Here is a 19,604-nt window from a genome sequence, read left to right as displayed (position 1 = left end):
GCTTACACATGTATTTGTTCTGTTCTCAGTAGAGTTTTGGATTTTACGTAGGTTATTCCATCAGGACAAATTTTTTTTTGTGTGGTAAATCATCTGTCCGTCAGAGACCAGATGCTAAAATTTGTCTTGGCAACTTGTACATGATCGTGCGGGGTCCCCCAGAGTAAAGGTGGTTATATATGATATGACCTTAAAGCATCACTCTGGTGATTTTTTATTAAATCTATCGTCTTGCAATACAGGGCATACTTCTCTCTTTGGAATGATGGGTTTACTCACCTGGCTGCTTCTTTCTATAATGCAGTCGCAAAACAGGTTCTCCAGCCGAATGTGCGGTTGCCAAGATTCACACAACAGCCAGAAGTCCATGTTTTCTGTGTACATGAGAGTTACGTCCAGGCATACACTTATAGAAATGGTGATATCTGTCTGGTGTGTGAATAGGTCAGTCAGTCTGTTGGGTGACATCCCCATTCATTAGAGAGAGCATTATACCCTGTTCTACAGCGTATATAGATTAAAAACCATTGGAGCGATACTATATAGGGGTAATCCAGTATCCTGTCCTTAGTGGTAAAAATGGGTGCAGTCAGATACCTATTGATCTTAATGGCCCATCCTAAGGATAAGCCATCAATTGCAAAGTCTTCAAAAATCCATTTAATGTTCGCAAAACCCACAGATTTTGGCAGTGTTAGGTGTTTTTTTTTTATTATGTGTGGGTGTGCCTTGACTTCCCCCAACTATAGTTGGGTTCACACTGGGTTTTTTGTGGACCAGAACCTGACTGCGAGGCCGCCTCATGTTCTGGTCCAAAATAAGGGTAGCATCCAGTTGTGCACTCCGCTCCATATTAGGCCCAAAGAATGGGCCTAGTCCGGAGGAGGGAGTGTCTTCAGGTGGATTTGCGATGCGACTCTGCCTGAAGAATGAGCATGTCTGTTCTTTTTTCCCGGGAGCTGGAACAATCCTCTCCCGGAAAATGAACTAACCGGCTCCCATTGATTTCAATGATTTCAATGGGAGCCTTCTTTTTGGTCAGGATTTTGAGGCGAATTCAGCCTCAAAATCCTGACCAAAAAATTCAGTGTGAACTCGGCCTTAAAGGAAGAATCTGGCTATTGGATTTTTAACACCCCTGATCCTTTTATTTTTTTAGGGGAGATAAGCCCCTTCGATTTTCAATCAGATACTGCAGCAGAGTAGAGATGAGCGAACACTATTCGAAACAGCCGTTTCTAATAGCACGCTCCCATAGAAATGAACGGACGTAGCCGGCACACGGGGGGTTAAGCGACCGGCCGCCGGCAAAGTCTGCGTGCCGGCCGCTTCCATTCATTTCTATGAGAGCGTGCTATTCGGAATGACTGTTTCGAATAGTGTTTGCTCATCTCTACAGCAGAGTAATGGAGACTCCAACGCAGATGTGAACGTAGCCTTAGTCATTCATTGGATAATAGAATTACATCTGATCTTTTTATCTATGTGTATATCAATTACAGTTGGTTTTTACTAACTACTATATTCATTAAAATTTTATATTTTTTGAGCAAACTAAGAGGGGGGCAAATGTTCCTGGGGAGGTTAGTGTTGACAGGTTCATATCTTTATAATTGCAAAGTTAATCTGAAAATCAGAGGTAATTGGCAGAATTGCACTTGAAAAGTAGCGGCTCTGACCACACTGTGTTTTCTTAGTTTAAGTTTCCTCCCTTGTGAGAAACTCCAGAGGGCTTTAGTGAAGGAATGTGCCGAGAAAATTCTCTCCTAACATAAACTGAGGCTTTTCCTGGGGCCGGTAATGATGTGAAATGATTACAGTATGTGCCGAGGGCCACAAGAGGACAATCTGATTGAACTCCACGTACAACTCCAACAACCCGCTGGAGATTACAGTCCCGAAAAATAAACTTTTCTTTTTCTAAAGTCCTTCACATTCATTCCTGAAGTGGCGATTTGTATTTAGCATTTAACTGAGCTTGATTGTTTTACCTGAGGCAAAATGGGAGGCCAAGGGATTTTTGGTTTTCACAGAAAGCATTCCCAATTTGCTGTGCTTAAAGGAAAACTCCACTTTGAGCATTTGAAAAGTATTTCATAGTTTCCAACTTAGAAAACGTGCGCTCAATGTTTTTTTGGGTTTTTTCTAACAGCCCAGCACATGGTGGTCCAGAAATCGTGCTAATCCAACACGCTATAAAAATAGTTTCACACTGGCATTGCAAGAATTTACCTGCTAGTCTGGCACTTTACATTCTTATTAGTGCCACCGAGAGATTGTTGGCGCTTCTTAGTTCTGCGGTGTTGCACGGATATTTACATGTATTCTAATTAATGATTAAACATGTCATGGATCTCTAACTTTATCTTAGAAATCTACATATTTAAATAAGTAGTATTAGTAATGGATCCACTCCTGAGCTGCCAAAAATAAGAGAGATGTTGTCCATCCTGTCTCTGTGCTATCAAATCTTATCCATTCCTGGCAAACTGCATTAGAAAGAACCTCCCCATCTGCTCTGTCTGCAATTGCTGATCAAGTAGGCCAAACTCATCTTCTTTAATTGGGTCCCACCCCTTTAAATTAATCTACAGCAAAACAAGATTAATAGGTGATAGACACAGCTTATTTCCTCTTAAGAACACCAGATTGGGCATGTTAAAAGTCCAACATGTCCAGTCCTTGTTTCTCCTAACTTCTCCCATTGGAGGATATTCAGATATTCCGGACTCTCACATACACATTAGATAGTGCAGCGGTAAAATAAAGCAATTGAATATGGTGTTTTTGTCTCCTTTGCTCATATGCATCATCGTTTTAAGTAGTTCACTGAATATCTTGCAGATTAACCAGTCGTTATCTCTTTACTTACGGTTTTTAATATTCCTGACAAGTAGCATAATAGATAGATCATCCATCGAATTCGCATGTAAATTTTGTATTATTATTATTTATTTTTTTTGTAATTTTGTCCTATTTTCTAAACTTTTCTTCTAGGTGAGAATCACTGTTCTTCATATCCTTGTAAAAATGGAGGAGTCTGTAGTAATATTGTCAATGATTACAGCTGTAAATGTGCATCACCTTATATCGGAAAAGGCTGCCAAATCCGTAAGTTATTGCTATTATTTTTATCATTGTCGTCATTATTATTATTATAATTTTTTTTTTTTACAAAAGAACAAACATCTGTTTATTGGCTGTTTGTATAAAGCACATAAGATTATCATTACACCTGACACTTGCCAAAGCCAGATTTGTCCATAAGTCTGCCATATAGTGAAGTGTGATTTTATCACTCCACAGAACACATTTGTACTGCTCCAGTGGTGGTTGCTTTGCAAGACTCCATCCAAACCTTGGCATTGTGCTTGGGGATGTTATGCTTGCATGCAGCTTCTCGACCATGAAAACCCAGGCCATGCAGCTCTTGGTGTACACATTTTGTACTGAGGTTTAGACTCTGCAATTATTGGTCTGCTGAATTTTCGTGGTTCCTAAACACTTTCTCTTTTTACCATTCACAGTTGATCATGGAGCTGCCTTGTTGCAATGGTGGCATCCTACTACAGTACTAGACTGGAGTTCAGTGAGCCCCCTTTAGAACAAACCATTGTTTCAGAAATGTTTGTTAGCTTCTGTTCACACATAGCAGCAGCTGCATGGGATGATCATTGGCAGTCACATGCAAGCCAAGTTTTGTCCACATGTGGTAGAGGCTACATTAGAACCAAGCCTAAAGGCAGACTGCATGGCTAGGTGCAGGCACTAATACACCTGCTACAATGGGTCTGAATGAAACACCCAAATTCAATGAATAACAGCTGGGGCCTGATACTTTTCTCCATATAGTATGAATCAGTTAAAATTCTTTAGGATCCCTTGCAAAATGGATATTATCTCTTGTTGGATAGTTTGCACTACTGCTGAAACTATAGTAGAAAAATTGTAGGGCTTGAACGATACCGCAAAGTGACCATAGTGTCTGAAATACATTACACTTACTATTTGCCAAGGATCTAGACTGCAGTAGGGTGCTGGAGATTGTAGTTGTACAACGTGTGCCGAGACACGGGTTTCATGTAAGGTGAATTATATTTACAGAAGTATAACTATTTTACATATGCTGGGAAAACTGCAGAATTTTTTTCAGTAACCATTTACAATCCTTATTGATATTCATGACATTGCAGGGGTTTTCCAGTTTTCTTTAGAGATATGTAGTTCCCTAATACATCATGTTTCTGCATCTTTATGGATCTTCTTGTGGTCAGTGAAATTGAACACTGTTTATACCAAGAGATTGGAGTCTAATACTTTCCACAGATATGAGTTTGCTGCAGTTTTATCCAGTCTAGACAGTACTATCTGAGCTAAACGTATCAGCAACATCTTCCATCTAACTCCTGTCCTGATTCTTTTCCATAACTGTAATGTCACGTTGCGTTTTACAGTGTCCGTTAGAGGTGTAAGTCAGGAGGTTTCACCACAGTGTAAGTCTCTGATGGTATTCTTCTCCAATAGTCTCATATTGTCTCCTGTGTGTACAGCAGAAACAATTGAGGCCACTCAATGGACATGTTCATGGTCTCTGTCAAGTGAATGGAGGCATATGGGTATGCAAAGGGAGTTTTCCCTTCTCGAATTCATTATGGCAAACATAGTGTGAAAACACCCTAAAATGTGCCCTATAGACTAAACGGGCTAAATCACAAGGATTGCCTACACTGGATACAATTCTAGCTAAGTCTCAGCTGTATTTCTGTAGGGGATTTTAACCTTGTAACCAAGATTTTTTTTATTCATTGTGTAAGACGATGGCTCAGTAAGCAGGGTTCTTGAAAGTGGTGAGAAATGGAAACCATAGGTAATAATAAGTCTTAATTTCACAGCTTGAGGGGTATTGTCATAAATGCATTGGAAAGTTATATTAGTGTTTTATGTCTTTTATTCTGTCCTATAATTTTGCCCCATCTGTTTAACCACCTAGGTTGCGCAAATGCATTAGGAATGGAGGGTGGCGCCATATCCGATGCCCAGATTATATCTTCTTCGCTATACCATGGATTTCTTGGCCTTCAACGCTGGGGTCCTAATCTTGCCCGACTGAACAATAAAGGATTAGTTAATGCTTGGACTGCAAGTAGCTATGACAAGCACCCATGGATACAGGTATCTGCTGATGGTTTAGTATTTGGTACAATTATAAAATACCAAAGGTGATTGATTTATTTATTTTTGTTTGTCTTTTGTATAATTTACATTATAGAAGACTTGAAGTGTAAAAAATCCAGTATTACCTTCAATAAAAAATGAACTTTTAATGAAAATCCAGTTTAAAATTCAAAGTTCTTATTCAACAAGCATTATGTATTAATAAATTGGTGCCTAGAGCCACATAGTGACTAGCTAGAAGGTAATGCTGGATTTTTTACACTTCAAGTCTTCTGGATATATGTTTTAAAGCCGTGGAAAGCATCCGTGCATACACTTTCTTCAGGAACGTGAGTCAGAAACAATTTTTTATTGATTGCAAGTTGAACCAAAGGTTTTTCCCTTCCCCCGTTTTGTCCTTCTTATGTATATAATTTACATTATGCTTCAATGTGTGCAGATGTACTTTAGTATAGTCGACACATAAAGACAGTGCTGCTCACATTACAAAGTCCGGCTCAGAGATGCAAAGCGGCTCCACTGGAGGATCCCACTCACTGAGCCAAATATATGCAAAAGTAGAAAAGCTGCAGTAAGGATAAAGTAAATCTTTTGATCCAGGCAGGTGTCTGTTTTTGTAGGTCTACTTTAGTAGGATTTTTTATCTCCAGTATGAATGGTACATTCATGGACAGTGTGCTTGCAGTGCCATACCTTTTCTGATATACCAGAAAAGCAAACCTATCATGATTTTGCCAATGCACGAATCCTTAAAGTGAATTCACCCAGTGACCCCGATTCTGAGCCATCCAGAAAAAGCATCTGTCAGGTAATCTCTCAGATCAGGAAATATCATTGGGAGAGAAGCAAATCCTGACAGGACTCCTGAGAGAGATAATGAGAGTCCTGATTATTCTGCCCACACCCACAGTGATTGACAGCCTTCTGTACACACTGATACAAGGAGAGCGGTCAGCCATCTTTTTTGGGGGTTCAATCAGGACTCTAACTGTCTCTCCTAAGGGTCCCATCAGGATTTACTCTGCCCTTTACTCAAAACAACTGGTTCAAATCATATAAACATTTATATCTCCCTTTTTGGTACCTCAGAAGATTTCCCCAAAAATATTGCAAATGATGCTAAAGCAAGGGTTTTAAAAAAGTTGTCTTGTGCAAGGTTCTTTATATTACACCTCGATACAACGAAACGCCAAAGTCCTCCCTGGATGTGCTGCCAAATACCCTAGTGATTGATAGCAGCCCTGCCCATGTGCCCCTCCTGTCACTTTAGTACCAGTCTTTCCACGCAATGACTATTTCGTGAAGAATCCTCAGCTATGTGTGTAAGCGATATTATACTGGTACGTACAAGTGGAACAAAGCTTGGCTGCCTGAAAAATACCATGCTGGGCATCTTCACTAGAACTGACCCTTTACCCCAACATACACAACATAAATCCCTGATCACTGGGAGTCCCTGCTATATTATACTTCATCCCCATCAGTTCCTTCCAGATTCAATAGATTGTCAGTACACCTGTACAAGCATTGCTTCATAGGAAATGGACTCCCCTATTCCTATGATTCCTGTGGGCCCTAAATGTGAGACACCCAGCAATCTGACACTTATGTGATAACTTGTGCTTATGACAAAGGTAAATGGGAGCTGATTTTTGGCATATCAATTTAATCAGAATTGTCTAACAATCTCCCCTGACACCTGTGCTCATAGAGTAAAAAGAACAATGACATGTTGGATTCTAATATTTTGGATTATTTGCTCCCATTGTAGACTATCCCCACATACCTCTATTTCAGGGTTATATACGCCATATGTACACCCTTAGCAGCTTCACCGGGCCAGAGAAGCTAATGGGAAATTGCGACCTCCCAAGTCCACTTCTTTCATGTCTATTGATAACTGTCAGGGTCTGGGGTTGCTAGGTGGGGTGGCATAGACACAAAATTCCAGTTTCTTTAGTCCAAAACCAAAGTAGAGTTTTATTTTCACTCAAAAATATAGTGCAGCAACAAAAGGAAACAATACAAAAATAAATACCTCTCCGGCTAGGCTCTAACTACACACATCAATAGGTTACCTCACCTATGATAGCAGATTCAATAGCAAAATTGAAGGGTACAAGACACAGCTCCCACAGTGTGACCTTCCAGGTGGCCTGGCAGTCCAGCTCTGTCCAAAGTCTTGCTGCTGGAGCTGACCTTTTAAACCTCACTGATGAGGGCAATCCACAGCAGCTGACACGCTGCAGAAATAGCCACAATGTGTGGACTGGAAGGGGGTGGAATTACAGGTCCCACTGCCAATCCTACCTGCCATTCCTAAAAAAATCCAGCCCAATACTGAGCATGTAACAAAATGCTCAGCAGACAAAATCTGTCTGCTGAGAACAAGCCATCTCTGGACTTTCTCTCATCTTGCCCACCTGAGCAGTCTGGGCGAGATGTACACCCCCTCCATTATTTTGCTGGCCATCGGCTTACATAACATTTGAGACCGATCTAATGAATTTCATGGCTAACAATTACTGTTAGTTTGTCAGAGACACATAAGATGGGAGCTGTTGGAGACGCCAGGGTTCATATATTATTCTTGCCCTAAGTCCCCCTATTTTGTGTGTACATCTCTACCTATATAAGAAAGTACAGTACAAGCTAGCCGAATCCTAGCTTATATGTCTGCGATCTGAGATAAATGGCTCTCCAGCAATAAACATTGTGTATGATGAGCATAAGTTTAGTTTGCCCACATTCTGGCCGATCAGAAAAATCAGATGTGCAAAATGTATTGGTCTGTTTAGATGACTAATGCTCTGTAATGAATGGTCTGTTGTTCCACATCTTTCCTACAACTTCCTCTTACCTTGCTGTATTTCCATCTTTCTACAGATTAACCTGTTAAGACAGATGAGGGTATCTGGAATCATTACTCAAGGTGCCAGTCGGATGGGCAAATCAGAGTACTTGAAGGAATTTAAGGTGGCGTACAGTGTGGAGGGACATGAGTTCACCTTTTACAAGGTTGAAGGACAGAACAAAGACAAGGTGGGCGTTTTCTACTATGATTATTTTGCAGATAACTAGTAACTTTTGTTTGCAGTTAAAGTGAAGATGGGACCTGGAGGATTAAGTGGCCCTATAAGCAGCAGCCTCTCTTTATGTCACAGCAATATGTAGCTGTGCGACATAGGATTTTTGTATATTGCTTCTACATCTCATTTCATAATGGTGAACATGGTTACATTGCCACAAATGTAACCCAACAGTTGGCAGAAATCCAACCCCACCAGATGCCTGCACACTACTTGTGTTGGTTGTAACTGGCAGGAAGTCTCTTATGGCACAAGGTCCCTGTGTAGCCCTAGAATATATGAGACTGGATTAGTGGTGACTTGCTTCAACTTTGCAATGTTGCCAAATTTACAAGCATTTATAAAGTGCCATATTAAAGTAGTGAATTCGTATTGAGGATTTATTCATATGGGTACAAGCAACACTTACCTGTCCATCTGTAGGTATCACATGCCTGCATTTATTATCTTTCCCTTTAAAATGTCCCGATGAATCCTCTTGGTTACAATGAGCAACGTAATCAAATAAAACACAAAGAAATCTACATTGTAAAATTGTGTATTTGAGTAATATAAGAAAATAACCTTCTATATCCTCTGAGGGATAAGTAATTACTATGATATGTGACTTGCAGAAAAAAAAAAATAGATGGTAATGAAAACCATACTTCTGTTATTCCTTTAGATTTTCCATGGCAACGTAGACAATGATGGCAGAAAGGCCAATATATTCAGCCCTCCAATCACCGCACAGTACATCCGTGTCTACCCAGTGACCTGCCACAGAGCCTGCACACTGCGCTTCGAACTTTTTGGCTGTGAAATGAGCGGTAATTCTTTTCTTTCGGTTTAACTGAACTTTTTTCACATTTTCTGCTCTTCTAACTTTCTGTTGCGGCGGCTTGAGCACATGTACTGGTAAGGAAAGCTGCTCGCTTCAACATCTATTAAAACTGGTAATACTTGTGAGTCTACATAAAACATTGATGGTATTGAGGACTTGCTCAGTTGGGGGAATCTGACGCTGATTTTGCAGAAGATTCCTCCCCCAAATCCGCATTAGATTCTGCCTGTAGCTGAATTCAATAGAAGGCAGAGATTGGAGAAGGACACTGAATTAAGCGTCCTGTATTATCTTGCCGCGGATATCATGGCCGACTCAATGACAGAGTTCACGACTCCCCACTGATTAGGCCCATTCATCTGGGCATTCTGCCAGGGGGCAGAAAATGAATGCCCATATAGAATTTATTTATTGCCTCCTTTATCTTGTTTTTAGTTACATGATGATTCCATCTCTGGTCACTTCCTATACTAAATAGAATTCTGCTGGTTTTCTGTTATCAAAAAACAGTGTATTATGGAACCTCACATACTTCTGGCTCTGAATTACGCTTCTTTTTAGAACAATCTTTGCCTCTCTGAATATCTGCCATCTAGGGAAGAGTAATACACACTGGTCAGCAGGTTCACCCTACACTTAACATGTACGACCAGCTTGTTGACCTGGCCAAATAACTAATGTTTTGTAAAGTATTTTTTAAATTTATTTTAAAATCAATATTTTAAGTAGACTTAGTGTGAAATATGTTTTAAAAAACCTTATTCTTGCTTATTATGCCTATCTGTCCATATACTTCATGTAACGTTGACACCTTAAAGTAGGATAAATAGTGGTGGATCTATTAGGGTGTATGTTTGTCATTGAGGGGGTCCTCTGCTCAGGATCCCATAATGAGTTAGAGCAGAGAGACCCTAATGTACAACAAGGCACAACATTAACAGTCAGTACCTGGACCCATAGTGATCAGATGATGGCCTCCTTATAACAAAAGGCTTGTCCTCAAGAAAAGCAGTTACAGGAAGGCCCCTTTAAAATAATACAGATCTATTTAGATGTATGCGGTTCTTTTTTTTTTTACAATGTTTTCTCTAAAATAGTCTCTCTGTAAATGTATCAGCAATAGGAAATGTGATCTGTTGTTTGGGCTGGATTATCATGTTATCAGTGTCTCCATCTAATGGCGTTGAGTGAAATTACACTGCATAAACAGGTTCATGGAAGCCGGTGTACGATGACTCACTTCAGTGTTATGTTGTTATGGGAAAGATTATGGTGAAATCGCCCTGCTATTTCTATCCTATGGTTTGGTGATTCAAAGAGGGTGGAGATTTAGTCATGTTCTTAGAAGAAAGCCAAGTGTGTATATGATCCCTTCTTACGAATAATGTACTAGAATATTTTTGGCCATGTTATCATTAATATCATCCCATTATCTCCAGAATATTATCAGGAAGTGATACGGAAGCATACAGTGATAGAACAGAATGCAGAATGTTGGGGGTCATACCAAATCCAAACCAACCATCAATAGACTTCTATGGGGGAAAAAAGGTGTTTATGTCTTATAAGATTGACATTCATTTAGATTTAGCCCCATTTTACAATATATTTCATCTGAAGACAGCATACCTTTGTCTCCCCCCCCCCCCCCCCCCTTTCATGACCCAAACAGCATGTTTTTGGTAGACCGGGGAGATAGCTGTCATGCGGACAATCGGTCATCTCGTGTCTATATCCAGCAGTACTCTTGTACAGCACTTGGCAGATGAGTGATGGGTTCTTGCTCTCCTTGGTGTTTACCATATGTGACATGGCCGTGACCACACACACGGAGATGATGCCCATCAGTCATCTGGGTTTTACCAGTGTTAATCTCCATGTGATTGATTAGGAACAGATGGCTGCTGGTTCTAGTGATCCGTCTGATCAGAATGTGTAGGGTCACTATTATTCAACATGGTCGGGGCCTCTTATAAAATAGACTAAGACCACAGTTATATATAGTAGTTATAATACCTTAATGCATTTAAAGAATTAGACCTTTTTAGGTCTCTTATCTCCCCGCTGTCTGTTCCCATTTCTGCCTGTACTACTGTATATTATCCATAGCTCCTCTTTCACTAGTCTTGGTTTATACACACGTCACTATCATGTTGAATTTTTCAAAGATTCTCCATGATAGTAGCATGTGTATAAATCCATATATCCAGGATTGTATTGCTTTTGCTTCAGAAGTCACGCTTGCACTGAGCTTGTAATTCTGAGCACTCCTCTTTTCCCACCCTTTTATAAACCGTTGTGTTACAGTGTATTTCAACACGGTAGGTTGCTCAGACCCACTCGGATTGAAAAACCATCTGATTTCTGATAAGCAAATAACCTCATCCAGTGTCTTCAAGACCTGGGGAATTGATGCGTTTACCTGGCACCCGTTCTATGCCCGCCTGGACAAGATTGGGAAAACCAATGCCTGGACTGCCGCTGAGAATAATCAGTCGGAATGGCTCCAGGTATGTACTTATCTGTAGGGACTATGTTATTTATGGGATTCAACATTCTGTTATTATATGCTTTTATGTTCTTCCTATTTGCTACAGGTTTTGAGATATAGATGATCCTGTACTATTATGGGGTTTCACAACATTATTTTAGACATATTAAGTGTCAGAGGGAAAAGGACTAGATGTGAAACTCCAGAAGGAACGTCCACCCCGATATTAAGCTTGTTTCACACCAGTTTTATTTATATGATTCTACTCCGTTATAGGTTGTCCTATATACTATGTTGTACTATTTTGTCCAGCATCTTTTTTTTTTTTTTTTTTTTTTTTTTTTTTTAATCTTCAGTGGAGACAGATGTGAATGCAGCTGTAGTGCAAGCACCCATTGAAGATAAACCCATTTGTTAGAGCACCTTATTACATAGGCCGATGGAAAGTGAATGGGGGAGGAATGATCTCTACTGCAATTGATAGCTTCTGCTGATTATTGGCAGAACATTCCTCTATACACAGGCCACATACTGCCAATAATCTGTGTCTTTTATATTGCACAACATGCAGTCAGCTGATCAGCAAGTGATTTCTTGTGACCTCATTTATCTGCTGATCCTTTACCTTATTGTGTTTTCATTGAAGCTGGGGTTACATGGTATATTTTTGCTTAAAAATGCTTGTAGAGATGTATGTATTTTTATTTGTATGTTCTGCCATACTGCCAGGAGTAACTATGACATGGCAAACAAATAACTGAGAAAAGCCCAAGTGACCACTGAAGTGCAAATCAAGGTGAAATATATGAAGGAAAACCAGAGACCAAAACAATCTATGAGCACAGTCAGAAAAGCTGCTTGCCGTTTGTGGTTAATATCCCATCTGTAATCAAACAAGAAGCCAGAAATACATATAAGTATGTAGAAGACTTTTCTTCATTGTAAGCTGTGAGTTTTGCAGAATTTTCAGTCTTTTGCACAGAGCAACAATTTGCAGAAATGTGTGCAGGCTGTGAGGAGAATCAACCCCCCCCCCCCCCATTCACTCTTTGAAGAAAGAGCAGAATTGCCTCCTTACACTCACTGTGAAGATGTCTTGCTTATCTAATGTATTTATGGACGTACTTTGCTCAGCAGCAGGGACTGAAGTGCAAACAAACTAGAAGGGAGACCCCTAGTGGTAGAGGTTTTTCAAGCAGAAAGCAAACCCATTTAAAGTGCATTACATTTTGATCCAGAATCATAAATATATGTTAAATATTATGGAATATCATCTATAGTACTTCACTTGACTTATACAGTGAAGTTACAACTTATCGTTGTAAAGCAATGTTTGTTACTGTCTTTATAGGAACAGTTTGTGTCTTTTAGGTTCTATATAAACAGGATACATATTTTCTAATCAGTCTATTTATTACACATTACGTACATTGAATAGAACAGCTGTCAGCACCCAGGCGGTTTATACTGACACTGTCGGCTGCGGACAGTAGTTACACCATGCCAGCTGTAAACTATTGTCACTATCTGCAGCATTGCGAAGCTTGATGTGTTTACCCCATACGTGAACGTTACAGTTCAGTGAATGAGATGGGAAAGGTTGTTAGTATAGTATAAGAACATCAATAGAACTGACTATTGCATAGAAGAAGTCATGCGTAGAAGTCAAGCACCTCCACCAGCGTGACAATAAATAATGGCATTTATATCGGGGAGGAAAACACAACTCAAGTCAGTCAGAAATAAAAGTGATGATGTAGAGAACCTTTGATATACATTACCCTCTTTGGCTTTTCCCAGTGTTTTAGCTCTTTCCATGGCTGACAGCAATCCTGTGTAAATAAGTGAACACTGATGTCCCAAGTGCTGTTTCAGCTTGAAAACAGATGTTATCTCGCTGCCATTTGGATTGTTGTGATATGGTCCCTGGCCTGGTTTTCTTCCGGAACTTCATGATATGTGATGAATAAGGGAAAGTTCACACTTTGAGTATTTGTTCCGGAATTTTAGTTGCAAATTCCAAACTAAAATCCATGTTAGTGAATGGAGTTAGATCAATACCGTTAAAAAAAAAAATACCCATTGTATGAACTCACACCTATCTGGATCACTATCTGACTGTTTTTCTGCTGCATTTGCACCAAAATGGAGTCTAACATTTGTGCTGTGACACAAATATATTAACCATTTGTTTCGAATGTAGAGTTTGTGAAAAGTAAATGCTTGGACAGGTTGCAAACCTTGTCCAAATCAGAAAGAACAAAATGGTGTCATTTTAACCACTGTGATGCATGTTGTTACAGATTGAGTAAAGAAATCATAAATCTGTCACAACATTTGTCAGTAAGGTAGTCTAGTTTTAGATTAACAGTTGGCTACCACTTTTCATAACTTTGGGTATTTGATTCTATTACATTCTACCTCGAGCACACCGGACATCCGAAGCAGATTCCCCTATGGGATTGTATTTTAATATAATCATTTTATTTTGTAAGTCATATAAAATAGTAATAAATAGAGTAATTAATATCTATCTCATTTTCTACCCCTAAATAGATAGATCTATTAGCCCCTAAGAAGATCACCGGAATTATCACCCAGGGTGCTAAAGACTTTGGAAATATTCAATATGTGGAAGCGTTTAAAGTAGCATATAGCAACAACGGCTCAACATGGATTGTATACCAGGACAGCAGAACCAAAACAGATAAGGTATTTCTTCGACCAATGCCATAAATTGAGCAATTTTACGTTATTCATTTATATAGATTTAGCAGGGTTTAGATTGTTTGGTAGTAAACGTGTTCTCAGTATCATAACCTGAACATGCATATAATCTTACTATACTATCTTGGAATCCATTTTATGTACCCCATAAGGGAATTAATAGAGGGATTTCCTTTACTTAAAATCCTCACACCTTGACCAGAGTGTCTTTGCAGTGGAGGACCTTTCATGTCCTGTGACTCGCACCACCCATCAATATGACCAGGTCCACCTTCAGAACAATTTTTACTGTCCCAATGCAACTAAAATGAGAAAAGAAGCAGTTTTTTAATTGGTCGTAATTGAAAATTTTCAGCATTTTTTTTGTTTGTACAGATTATTGTATCTCCATGGTAACAGACAACAAACCAATCTTGCAAAGTCTGATCCTACAGTCATACTTTTATATATCTGTTCTTTACTTCATGCTAACTATTTTTAGCCTAAAATGGATAGAAATAGCTGGACTGCACACGGTTTGTTTCTTGTCTTTTACCACAGAGATGCATGTGGTACATTTTTGAGACTTCTTACAAAATTGCTTTAATTTTTCGTTGAGGCAATACAAAAAATGTAGCAAAGCCAAACAACTGCTTTTTATTTTACCTGTTGTGGTATTTCCTATCAGGTTTCCCAGATCACAGCTAACCTCTAAGGCTCCGAGTAGGAGGACTCTTGGTCAAAGAACCTTTCTAACAAGTAGGGAGTCTATATCTCGGAATCTCTTTTAGGACAGTTCTTCCTTAAACTCTCTGGAAATGTTGCATGGTGCTTTGTGTAGGTTACAGTTTTACTTAAGGCACATGCACGGTTTTTCAGTTCTTGGCAGACCATCCACACTTAATATCATATTTTCATATGGTTCCTATAATTTTTATAACCTATTTGACAATTTCTACTTTTGCAATTCTCCAATGCAGTCATTGCAGTGGTTACAAAGTATACGTTCATTAAACTATGGACATGCACTTGGTTCAGGGAAATCGAAACACTTGCCCCCTACACCCCATACACACGACTGTAGTTGTTTTCAAGTGCCTGAAGTATGAATACCCAACTATGGCTAGTATAGAGGCCCTCTCATTTCTATTGCCCCATACACGTCCATAGTTTTTACAAATCAGTGTCTGCACCATAGAAACCCATTGAAGCTTCTTCTACTTGCCCATACAGATACATGGGATCACTCAAGTATTTTTGCGGATGCATGATTACAGATGACACTGTGATCCAATGCAGACATGTTTGTTTGCAGAATACAGATCCTTTTTTGCAGATAATAAAAACCACAACAGTCTTGTGCAAAAATCCTTAGGCTAAGTTCGCATCTGCGCTGGAGTCTCCTGTATGGAGGACTTTTCTCCCAGTTCGTTTCAACATAAAAACAGAGGACTCCATTACACATAAGTCTATGGGGTCTGCCAGTGTCCGTGGGTAACCGCTGTTTTGGCGTTCAGACTTAGCACAGACGTGACCCTAGCCTTAGAGTGTTTCTTTGTCTCATTTTGTTATTGATTGGGTGTATCTAGTGTAATGTATAATGTCCTACTTTGCCATGTGTTGTCATATCGCCAATTTCTGATTGCAATGTCTGACATTTTATAGGTGTTTCTTGGAAATACTGATAACTACTCCCACAAAAGGAACCTGTTCAGTCCTCCATTCTCAGCCCGTTATGTACGTATTCTTCCCCAGTCCTGGCATGAGCGGATCACGCTGCGGATGGAGCTTCTCGGATGCGACAACTGAACGCCAGACGAATTAATGACAGTAGCATTGCGCACCATGTGATCATTGAGTCGCCATTTCCTTTATTTACGCCCCTCCTTTCTGCCTGTAATTGTCAATGTGCGTGGGAAAATCTCCGTCAGGGACAGGATCCCAGACTTTGGATAAAACGGAGCAGATTCTAACACGTTTAGGCTGCTACAATTTGGGATTTGTCACTACTCCATTAAAAGCGTCATTAAATCCTAATGTCTAAATTAACCGTAGCGACTGATATAGGGGGTAACTTAACTGTCTGCTGTAAAATATTTGTGAGCTGTAATATGTGTCGTGATTCTATTGTCACTGTGTTTTGTAACCAGTTCAGTATTTTAAAGCTTTGAAGTGCACTGTGTAGAAACCGCAATGCTGCTACTCCAACCACTGGCGCAACAGCATTGAACAACTTAAGTCCATTGTATTTCAGCATTTTAGTTCTCTCTGCAACTTTTTAGAGCGAGTTGTAAACAGTTAATACCCAGAATTTGTGTTTGGAAATTTTAATGTCCATGTGACTTCTCATTTTCGTAACGTCGTTCAGACAAGTGATAGTTGTTTACCACTATACTGCACATAATGTCACCAAATGGTTTACACATCGATATAAGGCAGTATGGATATAGTCGACGAGGAGAGAATAGGTCAGTACATACAGCACTTGACAGGGCCTGTATGACCGCACATGGAGGCCATACAACATCGCACTCAGGAGACATCAGGACTTAACGCACACAACACTGCCATTCGCGTGAAGCCTGCACGGCGCCGGAATAAAAATGTTATTTTATTTGTTATTTTATGCTAATATTCTGATTTGTAAAAGGATATGATTGCCTTGAAACCTGCAAATAACACTGTCTGGATTGATTATACAGAATCTTTGTTGCTGTTTATGGGTGGTAATGGGTAACCAGAATTTCTCTGTTACAAATTGCCACGACTACTTTCTTTACAGGAGAGATATGAGGTCATGCAGACTTGTTAATGGACGAAACGGATAACATTTTATTATATTGCAGTGAATATTCACAAACATGGAGAATTGGTTATCAAACACCTTTTTATAAAGTCACTGTAAGGAGCACTTTAAATAACTTAAAAGTTATGTACTGTTCCAAAAAAGCTTAATAAAATAATTAAATATTACCTGTATTCCCCGTTCTCTATTCTAATGGATGTTTTGTCATGTGTCCTGGAAAATGAGATGTTATACATGAGCTGTAGTTTACTACAGTATAAAGCACCAAAAGTAATTTATATTTTGCTGAGACCTTTAATATTGGAGAACTATCCTATTAATATTATAAATGTGAAAGTTTGTGAGTTTGGATGTTCAGATGTTTGTTCCTCAATCAGGGCTCGTTCACATCTGCGTTGTTCGGTCCTTATTGCAGGTTTCCGTTTCCTGCATAAAACAGATGCAGGAGACGGAAGCCTGCAGGAGACGCTCACCCATTCATTTGAATGGGTGAGAAAGCTGTCCGGCCGTGCGCGGCAGTGAGCGTTTTGCGCTCTCCGCCGCGAAACCGGGTTTTATAATCCGGACACAGAGTCGGACATGCACTACTCTGTGTCCGGATAAAAAAAATCCGGTTTCGCGGCGGAGAGCCTAAAACGCTCACCGCCGCGCACGGCCGGACCCGGTCTATGGTTTCCGTCTTCTGCCATGCAGAAGACGGAAACCATAGTACGGAGACATGAACGCAGGTGTGAACCCAGCGTCACGCAAAACCCGCTTGACCGATTTGGCTGAAATTTTCCACAAACATAGTTAATACACCCGATTGCGCAATAGGCTACTTTTCGTCACAATGCCGCACATACGTTTGTGCCAGGACCCCCACAAAACCCAAACTCACACCACCATCTCTGCAATCTCACACACTTTGGACCATAGCAAGCCACAAAATTCATATTGCCCTCTACAGCAGAGGTCAGCAACCCCACACAATCTCATATACATATACTTTACCACTTTGCCCCTCACCTTAACGATACTCCAGGAGGCGCTCTATAACGCTCCGGAGCAGCCATGTTTGCCAACCCCCACCGCTCTGACAATCCGCGACACCGCCTACCCATGTCAATACCCCTAGGCGGTCTAATAAATGCAAAAAAAAAGTTTAAAAAAATAAAAAACAAATAAAAAGGATTAAAAATTCAAATCACCCCCCTTTCCCTAGAACACATATAAAAATAGTTAAAAACTGTGAAGCACATACATGTTAGGTATCTCTGTGTCCGAAATCGCCCGCTCTACAAAGCTATACAAATATTTTTCCTGTTCGGTAAACGCCGTAGCGGGAAAAATGGTCAAAAGTGCCAAACCGCCGTTTTTTCACTGTTTTGATTCTGATAAAAATTTGAATAAAAAGTGATCAAAGCAATAACATTTCCCGAAAATGGTAGAACTACAAAGTACACCCGGTCCCTCAAAAAAAGACGCCCTATACATCCCCGTACACGCACGTATAAAAAAAAGTTATGGCTGTCGGAATATGGCGACTTTTCAAAAAAAAAAATTTTAAACACAGTTTTGGATTTTTTTTTAAGGGGTCAAAATGTAAATAAAACCATATAAATTTGGTATCCCCGCCATCATAACGAAACACAGAATACAGGGGACATGTCATTTTGGTTGCACAGTGAACGCCGTAAAACCAAAGCCCGTAAGAAAGTCGCAGAAATGCATTTTTTCTTCAAATCCACCCCATTCTGAATTTTTTCCCTGCTTCCCAGTACAATATATAGAATAAATAATGGCGGCATCATGAAGAAAAATTTGTCCTGCAATAACTAAGACCTCATATGGCTCTGGGAGCGGAGAAATAAAAAAGTTATGGGGTTTAGAAGGAGGGGAGTCAAAAACAAAAATGCCATCGGCGGGAAAGGGTTAACTTCAAATACTTCTGTCCCAAAGTCACTATGTAAAGTTTCTCACAACACCTATATACAGATTAACTTCAACACAAAAGTCTCACGTATTCTCTGAATTACAGAAACAACAAGATACAAAGTTACATTTCATATCCCATCCCTTATACACAGTACGAAAACCTTACCCGCGCCTGTATATACCCACTCCTACAATCACCGCAGACGAAGTCGCGGGTACCAGCTAGTATTGAATAAATATCAGATTTTGGTGGGGATTTGATTCCCGACATCCCCACCAATCAGCAGATTGCAGGGACGACCACAGCCCTCAGACTGCAGTCTCTTTACTCTGTACCAAATACTTCAGCACTCTTCAACAGTGCGCCAAAAAATGGAGAAAAAGCACAATGAAAAGTGTGTCATTTTGTATACAAATCTGCATATGAAGGAACCCTCAGGTCTTTTATTTTGGAAGATGCTACCATGTAATGAAAAATCAGGAGCCTTAGGCTGAAGCCCCACCTTTTTTGAGCCAAAGCCAAGAATGGCTACCATAGGAATGGGGAATATATAGGAAGTTCCTATACTTCTCCCTTCTGCTCAATCCACTTCTGGC

The 19,604-nt window shown here is 39.8% G+C and overlaps 1 protein-coding gene across 4 annotated transcripts in view; it reads left to right on the top strand.

Moving 5' to 3' along the window:
• MFGE8 (milk fat globule EGF and factor V/VIII domain containing) overlaps window positions 1-17,257 on the top strand; it is a 32,408-nt gene extending 15,151 nt beyond the window's left edge. Inside the window, exons 4-10 of one of the 4 annotated variants that reach the window (XM_075273285.1) lie at window positions 2,998-3,111; window positions 4,991-5,172; window positions 8,062-8,217; window positions 8,929-9,073; window positions 11,413-11,597; window positions 14,135-14,290; window positions 15,950-17,257. In XM_075273285.1, the coding sequence (XP_075129386.1) occupies window positions 2,998-3,111; window positions 4,991-5,172; window positions 8,062-8,217; window positions 8,929-9,073; window positions 11,413-11,597; window positions 14,135-14,290; window positions 15,950-16,093 (1,082 nt within the window). In that variant the 3' untranslated portion in view covers window positions 16,094-17,257. Of the gene's footprint in view, window positions 1-2,997; window positions 3,112-4,990; window positions 5,173-8,061; window positions 8,218-8,928; window positions 9,074-11,394; window positions 11,602-14,134; window positions 14,291-15,949 lie in introns of all 4 variants that reach the window. The other 3 variants (XM_075273284.1, XM_075273283.1, XM_075273280.1) reach the window with 3 other exon arrangements.
• Window positions 17,258-19,604: the final 2,347 nt, after the last annotated feature.

Source organism: Leptodactylus fuscus, chromosome 5 (assembly GCF_031893055.1).
Source record: "Leptodactylus fuscus isolate aLepFus1 chromosome 5, aLepFus1.hap2, whole genome shotgun sequence".
NCBI classification, from domain to species: Eukaryota; Metazoa; Chordata; class Amphibia; order Anura; family Leptodactylidae; genus Leptodactylus; species Leptodactylus fuscus.
Note: the sequence above shows the minus strand (reverse complement) of the source record. Positions and strands in the feature narration are given on the sequence as shown.